The sequence below is a fragment of the Apium graveolens genome, chromosome 11, assembly GCF_009905375.1.
Source record: "Apium graveolens cultivar Ventura chromosome 11, ASM990537v1, whole genome shotgun sequence".
Taxonomy (NCBI): domain Eukaryota; kingdom Viridiplantae; phylum Streptophyta; class Magnoliopsida; order Apiales; family Apiaceae; genus Apium; species Apium graveolens.
Genome location: NC_133657.1, coordinates 183,708,574 through 183,716,509, shown reverse-complemented (window position 1 = coordinate 183,716,509; position 7,936 = coordinate 183,708,574). Strand labels below are relative to the sequence as shown.

General features: G+C 49.9%; 1 protein-coding gene across 1 annotated transcript; it reads right to left on the bottom strand.

The window, feature by feature from the left end:
- Window positions 1-1,930: 1,930 nt before the first annotated feature.
- LOC141696237 (uncharacterized) lies at window positions 1,931-2,743 on the bottom strand. The gene has a single exon (XM_074500406.1). It carries the CDS (start codon window positions 2,741-2,743, stop codon window positions 1,931-1,933), a length of 813 nt encoding a protein of 270 aa, XP_074356507.1.
- Between the last annotated feature and the right edge of the window lie 5,193 nt (window positions 2,744-7,936).

Below are 7,936 nucleotides of genomic sequence, written 5' to 3'. Positions count from 1 at the left end.
TCCCATCCGAGAGGCTTGGTGGAGATGCCTTGACGAAGATGTACGACTTTGTGGTTGCTCTGGGTACCCAGTGGACCCGGGATACCTTTTTAGATAATCAAACATTGTATAATGTTGGCTGTAAGTGTTTTGCCTTAGTAGTTTTTCCCTTGTATTTTTCCTGTTGTATATCTTTGCCCTGTTCATTTTAATGAATGTTGTTCCTTGTGCAGGTCTTCCCCTCCTGAATCCCTTCCATTACGCTATGTCGCAGCAATTTAAGGATTTGGCAGGGAGGTTCAAGAAGATTGGTGGTGCCGTGCAGTTGGACTCGGGGAAGAGGGTAGTTGGTGCAGGTAGCGGTTCGCAGACCTGAGGAGGTTAAGGTAGTTGAGCTGGAGGAGGTGGAGGTCGGATCTTTGAATCAGCGGAAGAGGAAGGCTGTGACGGAGGCTGCTGGTGGGTCTGGAACCCCACAGCGTAGGAGGGTTTCGGGATCGGGTCCTTCAGAAAAAGAGAGCCAAAAGTTGGTGGAGGAGGATGCGCTGAAGAACATCCTGGCTCGGATGACCTTGGATGATCGCCGGAATGAAATGTTTGATAATTATGCTACCCCTGCTGACTTTGACTGCTATGCCACGGAGGATCTGGATACCTTCCTCGATCATCTAGTCCGGGACGTTTCGGAGGTAAGGTCGCTCCCTTAATATTTTCTTTTTTGTCCTTGTGTTAGTACTTAGCCATTTTGTTTTCAGGCCAATGCTCGGATCAGCGGCTGCTCTACCATTCTCCACAACTTCCGCATAAGGGAGACCAAGACCAAGGCTACGCTGAAAGAGCTAAGTAAGAAGAAGGAGACCTTCGCCAAATATCGGGAGGTGAAGGAGAAAGAATCTCGAGAGCATAAGCAAGCCGTTGCTAAGGCGGTGAAGTCTCAGGAGGCTGCAGAGCAGTTGGTCGGATCCCTCCGGGCGAAGGTGGAGAACCTGAAGAAGGAGCTTGCTGCTAGGCCCTCAGCAGAGGAGGTGTTGGAGTCTTTCCGGGGTACTCCTTCTTACTACGAGGAGCTTAACAACAAGATCTTTGAGAAGGTCAATATCTGCTGGGACGTTGCTTCTGCCTATCTTGCTGAGAATCCGGGTGGTGACATGGACGGATTCATAGAGCTATACCTTGCTGAAGAGCTCCGCCGTGAAGAAGCCCGATCAGCTGAGGCGGGTACTTCCGTGACTCAGCCGCCTCCGCCTCCCGAAGATGGTCGTGAGAAGACCCCTCCTCCTCCCGAAAATTGAAGAATGAAGACCCAGGCTTAGTGCCTTGTAATTTTATTTTCATAACTTGTTTCAGACTTGGCCCTTGTGGCTTTTAGACCTCGCTTAACTTGTTTTCGTATGACTTTGATTTGGATTTGTTCCAGGGCCTGGTTTGCCTCGTGAACGTATGTAAATATATATCCCTTTCGTATTTGCTTTTGTTTCCTTTTCTCAAAATCTTACCAAGTACACGTGGTTCGCGTTGTAGTTACTTCGACCTGTCCATTTCCCTGAGGGTGTGCAACCGACGCTCTTTTGTGCTTGATTCCGAGCTCTGTCAGATATGTTTCAAATTCGGACCCGACGAACTGTGGGACATTGTCGGAGACGAGGACTACAGGGATCCCGAACCTCATGACGATTGCGTCCATGAACTTGATAAAATCTTGTTGATTGATTGTCCTCATGGCTTTAGCTTCTGCCCACTTCGTCATGTAATCAATGGCTACCAGGACGTAGTGGAGGTCGCCTTTTGCTCGGGGGAAGGGGCCCATGATATCTATGCCCTATACAGCGAACGGGATAGGAGATAACACCGAAGCCGGCAGGCTCGGGTTTTATCTGGGAACATTGCTGAATTTCTGGCACTGGGGGCACTTTTTAATGTAAGCGACGGAATCGTAGTGTATTGTGGGCCACTAATACCCCTGTCTGATGATTTTGTAAGCCAGAGCTTTGGCTGCTAGATGGTCTACGCAGATGCCTTCATCAACCTCTCGGAGGCAATAATTGGCCTCCTCGGGGTCCACACATTTCAAGGTGGGTGCGGAAAAGGTTCTTCTGTATAGCTGACCCTCTTCCAGGAAGAAACGATCAGCTTTGTGTTTTAAGTATCTGGCCTTGTTCTGATCTTCCGGGAGCGTCCCATCTCTTAAGTAAGCTATGTAGGGAGTCATCCAATTGTCAGGGCTCCCGATGCACAGGACCTCAGCTTGTTCTGTGCTGGGTACTTTAAGTTCTTCGAAGTAAACCGAGCTAACGAGGTCCGAGGCGTTCTGCACCAGCTTGGACAGCTCATCTTCTTTGGAGTTCTCTTCTCTGTTGATCTGAAGTATGGTGATATCGGGAGTGGCTTCCAAGATGTTCCGTATCATTGCTTGGTAATGTGCTAGTGTTGGATCTTTCGCAATATATTCCCCGCTGGTTTGCTTGACTACAATTTGGGAATCACTGTGGATGATCATTTTTGAAATACCAAGAGATTTTTCCAATTTGAGCCCGGCAACGAGTGCTTCATATTCGACATGATTATTCGTCGCCTTGAAAGCGAAAGTTATTGCCTGTTGAATGGTAAAGCCCTCCGGGCTAATCAGGATGAGGCCCGCTCCGGACCTTTCGGCCGTGGAGGATCCGTCAACATAGAGCTTCCAGGAATCCGTCCCTGAGTTGGTTCTCTCCAGGGATATCTCTTGGGGTAAGGGTTGATTTCGTTCCGGGAAGGTGCATTCCATCACAGAACAAGCAATAACTTTATTGCCGTGCGTGGCACGAATTTGATGTTGAATTGACTTAGTTCAATGGCCCAGTTAACTAACCTTCCGGAGGCATCTGGCTTGTGAATGACCTTCCTGAGCTGCTGGACCGTGACCACTCTGATCTCTCGGCCTTGGAAGTATTGCCTCAGCTTCCTGCTGGAGTGTACAAGGACCAAGGTGAATTTTTCCAAGTTTGGGTATCGAGTCTCGGCATCCTTGAGGACTTGGCAGACATAGTAGACGGGGCTCTGCGTTCCTCCTTCCTCCCGGACCAGTGCCGAAGAGACAGCTTTGGGGCCAGCGGCGATGTAGAGAGATAGAAGTTCTCCGGGCTTGGCTTTGGAGAGCACCGGGGGGTCCATCAGGTGCCTCTTGATTTCCTCAAAAGCTGTATGATATTCTGGTGTCCAATCCAATAACTTCTTATTCCGGGCACCTTTCAGCAACTCGAAGAATGGGAGACATCTCTCCGCCAGTTTCGGGATAAATTTTCGCAGGGCTGCTAGGCATCCTGCCAACTTCTGGATGTCCCTCTGTGTTTGGGGTATCTTCATTTCTATGATGGCGTTGATTTTCTCTAGGTTTGCTTCTATTCCTCTTTCGCTGACCAAGAATCCCAGGAATTTTCCTGAAGGTACCCCGAATGCACATCTCTCCGGATTCAGCTTCATGTTATACCTCCTCAGGTTGTCAAAACACTCCTTGAGGTCTTTTATGTGATCTGGGGTGGTGAGTGACTTGGAGATCATATCGTCTACATAAGATTCCATGTTCCTCCCCAACTGGCTCTTGAAAATTGTGTTCATCATTTTCTGGTAGGTGGCTCCAGCGTTGATGAGTCCGAAAGGCATCATGATGAAGGCGTAAACTGCCCTATGAGTAATGAAGGCCGTTTTGGCGATGTCTTCGGGATTCATGCGAACCTGGTTGTATCCCGAAAAGGCGTCCATGAAGCTGAGCATGGTATGGCCCGAAGTCGCGTCGATTAGCTGGTCAATATTTGGGAGGGGATAGGAATCTTTAGGGCACACAGCATTGAGGCTCGTGTAGTCGACACACATTCTCCACTTTCCATTCGGCTTCTTGACTAGCACCACGTTGGCGAGCCAGTCGGGAGTCGGGATACTTGATCTCGCAGATGATGTCGGCCCTGAGCAGCTTTTCTATCTCCACGTCTATTGCTTGCTGTCGTTCGGGAGCAAAATTTCTCCTTTTCTATTTGATCGGTTTTTTCTTCGGGTCTATATCCAGGCTGTGCATTGCCACTAACTGATCGATCCCGGGCATATCTTCTGGCATCCATGCGAATACATCCGCATATTCTTTTAACAGCGAGATGAGCTCTTCCTGAAAGGATGTCTCTAGGCCTTTTCCAATTTTCAACTTCCGGGTGGGGTTCCCAGGGTCCAATTCTACCTCTAACGTCTGGGCGGCAGGCTCTATCTTGGTTTTCTCTCTTACTTCCACACATTTCTGTATCCGGGCGTCGGCGTTGGTTATGCTGTATCCCAAGTCCTCTATCATGTTGACATCCAGCTTTAGCCTTTTGTTGAAATGTTCGCGATGTTTCTTGCGGCTTTGGCCTTTAGGTAAGGCCATTGCCTTCTTTCTGTTTTCTGGATCAGTTTCAGCCATGACCAGCGCCTGTCCATAGCATCTTCCCGAAGTGCCCCGGTCCCCCCTAAGTTCTCCAATGCCTCCTGGGGTGGGAAATTTCAGCTTCAGGTGAATTGTAGACGGGATGGCCCGGAGCTTGGTGATGGTAGGTCTTCCCAGGATCATGTTATAAGAGGATGCGGCACTTATCACGTAGAATTTCATGACAAGAGATACCTGCCGGGGAGCGGTACCAAAGACCATGGGGATGTATATTACCCCGCGGATCGGGATCATATTGTTCCTGAATCCGTAGAGAGGGTCTTCGAGGCATGGATCCATGCGGAGGTGTCCCAACTTCATCCTGTTAAGGGTGTGTTCGAAAATAATGTTAGCTGAGGAGCCATTATCAACCAAAATTCTTTGTACCTCATTGTCGGCGATGTCGAGAGTCACGACCAGGGCTTGGTTGTGCTCGGGATCCAGGCCTTCATAATCTGCATTGGAGAAATATATGCGCTCATCTTCAGCTGGCTGGATCATCAAGACATCGCTGCCCTCATCTGGACTCCGGGCGGGGAGGAGGTTCCCCCAAAAATCATGTTGACCACATGTTTCCCTCCACCGGAGGGTTTATCTCTGTCATCAAGTATTCTCTGCAGGTACTGGTTCATGTTGCCCTTTTTAATCTGATCTTCGATAAACATCTTGAATGAGAAGCAGTTCTCTGTGGTGTGGCCATGATCTTCGTGTTGGGCTTGCTGAGCAGGCCTAACTCCACATTAGTATAATATTGTCCCCTTTGGGCCGAGCCCGCACGGGTTTGTTTTTGGGCACCGCCCAAAAGGCCTCATACTAATTGGAGTTATCTGGCTGCTTATATTCTAGCAAACTGCCCCTCCCACAAGCGATGTGGGACAACTCCTAACAATCTCCCCCTTCACACATCGGGCTCGACACCTGCCGACCCTGCCTCCTTCAGTGTGACAAGGCTCCCCCTCGACCCATACTGAAAGTCCATCTAGCTATATGTTCCCCCTAGGCTCATACTGGAAGGCCCGTCTGCGTTTTCCTTGAGCCCATTCCGGGGCAAGCCCATCTGCCTCTTCCCAGGTCACTTCTGGAGCCCATCTGAGATTATTATGGACCGTTTCAACCATAGATCTGATACCACTTGTTGGGCGTGCTGAGCAGGCCTAACTCCACATTAGTATGATATTGTCCGCTTTGGGCCGAGCCCGCACGGGTTTGTTTTTGGGCACCTCACAAAAGGCCTCATTCTAATTGGAGTTGTATGGCTGCTTATATTCTAGCAAACTGCCCCTCCCACAAACGATGTGGGACAACTCCTAACAATCTCCCCCTTCACACATCGGGCCCGACACCTATCGATTCTGCCTCCTTCAGTGTGACCAAGCTTCCCCTCGACCTATACTGAAAGTCTATCTCGCTATCTGCTTCCCCTAGGCCCATACTGGAAGGCTCGTCTGCCTTTTCTTTGAGCCCATTCTGGGGCAAGCCCATATGCCTCTTCATAGTTCACTTCTTGAGCCCACGTGAGATTGTTATGGACCGTTTATAACCTTAGCTCTGATACCACTTGTTGGGCTTGCTAAGCAGGCCTAACTCCACATTAGTATGATATTATCCGTTTTGGGCCGAGCCCGCACGGGTTTGTTTTTGGGCCACTCCCAAAAGGCCTCATTCTAATTGGAGTTGTCTGACTGCTTATATTCTAGCAAACTGCCCCTCCCACAAACGATGTGGGACAACTCCTAACAATCTCCCCCTTCACACATCGGGCCCGACACCTGTCGATTCTGCCACCTTCAATGTGACCAGACTCCCCCTCGACCCATACTGAAAGTCCATCTGGCTATCTGCTCCCCCTAGGCCCATACTGGAAGACCCGTCTGCCTTTTCTTTGAGCCCATTCTGGGGCAAGCCCATATAACTCTTCATAGGTCACTTCTTGAGCCCACGTGAGATTGTTATGGACCGTTTATAACCTTAGCTCTGATACCACTTGTTGGGCTTGCTGAGCAGGCCTAACTCCACATTAGTATGATATTGTCTGCTTTGGGCCGAGCCCGCACAGTTTATTTTTGGGCACCTCCCAAAAGGCCTCATACTAATTGGAGTTTTCTGGCTGCTTATATTCTAGCAAACTGCCCCTCCCACAAACGATGTGGGACAACTCCTAACACTTCGTGGTACCCGCAATGCTTGTCTCGGGCCCTGTTCCCGGGTGGTACCAACAGCGGCTTCGGGGGTAATAAAAGGGCTTTCCCTTGACTTCTCTCAAGATGTCGGCCCGGGGCCGATTGAGCGGAGTCCATTCGGGCTCTGGTTTTGGTTCTCTCTTAGGCTTGGGCTTCCTTTCGCTCTTCTGGGGCCTGGAGTAGTCATCCCGGGGTGGGGTCCCCCTGGATTGCTGTACGTAATTGGTCTGTCTGTCTGTCCTGTGCCTCTTTTCTTTTTCGTAGGCGCGGCGGTGTTCCAGGGATTCATCATCGTCCCGGATTCTCCTATTCATTTTCATGGAGGTGAGGAAGTCATTTTCTTTAATAAACTTGGACGCCATTGCATAGGACGAAGCGAGGCTTTGGGGTTCCCTATGGATTAGGTCCTTCACGTAGCCTTCACATGAAACTGGGTGGAGGTTACGCCAGAAGATATTCAAAGCTTCGTTTTCTTCAAGGTTGGAGAGCTGGTTGACTGATTCTTGAAATCTTTTGATGAACTCCGGAAGGGTTTCTCTGCTTCTCTGTTGTATGGTTTCCAGGTGTCACATCTGGAGCTCGTTCATACGGTTCGCCCTGAACCTCTTGAGAAATAACTCCTGGAAGTCCTTCCAAGAGTCGATGCTCCGGGAGAAGATTCGACTGAACCATTTCTGTGCCCCACCTTTTAGTGTTGAGGCGAAGAAGCGGCACTTGGTGAGGTCATTGTAGTCGTATATGTTTGAGATCTGCTCAAAGTAGTTGAGATGTTCTTCAGGGTCGGCAAGCCCGTCAAAGGAGTCGAAGTTGAAGTGCTTGAGTGTCGACTCTCTAGGGGTGGATTCCAGCTTTCTAAAGAAAGGCGTGGCCGCCGCCCCAACTTCCACGTCTCCTTCCACTTTTCTCTTGAGATCCCGGAGAACACGGGCCATTTGTTCCTGCTTGGATTCCTTTTCAGGTTTAGAATCCGAAGAGACATGGATTCGGCGTGCCTTTTTCTTTAGTTTGGCTTCTTCCTCTTGGACCCTCTTTTCGATGTTGGCTTTGGCCTTCGCCTCTTCATCCTTTCGGATGCGGTCCCGGAGCGTGGCCTTCTTGATTTCGTCCCTGGCGTCCTCTGACGGCCTCTTGGTTTTACCGATCTGATCCAAGACTGAACCCCGGGATTCTTCCGAGTGTTCTTCCTGATCCTCCGGGCGGGTTCCCGGAGCCTTGTTCTTTTCTTTCCACAGGCTCATGGCCGCTTGAATCTGCTCCGGGGTCATATTTCCCCAAGGGTTTGTAGAGGTTTCAGCATACTTGTGGGCTGCTTTTTCTATGGTTAATCTCTGGTCTCCGGGCTGAAGCTGAG

Coding starts and splice junctions, on each gene's coding strand:
- LOC141696237 (XM_074500406.1), bottom strand. CDS start 2,743: ATGGAATGCACCTTCCCGGAACGAAATCAACCCTTACCCCAAGAGATA.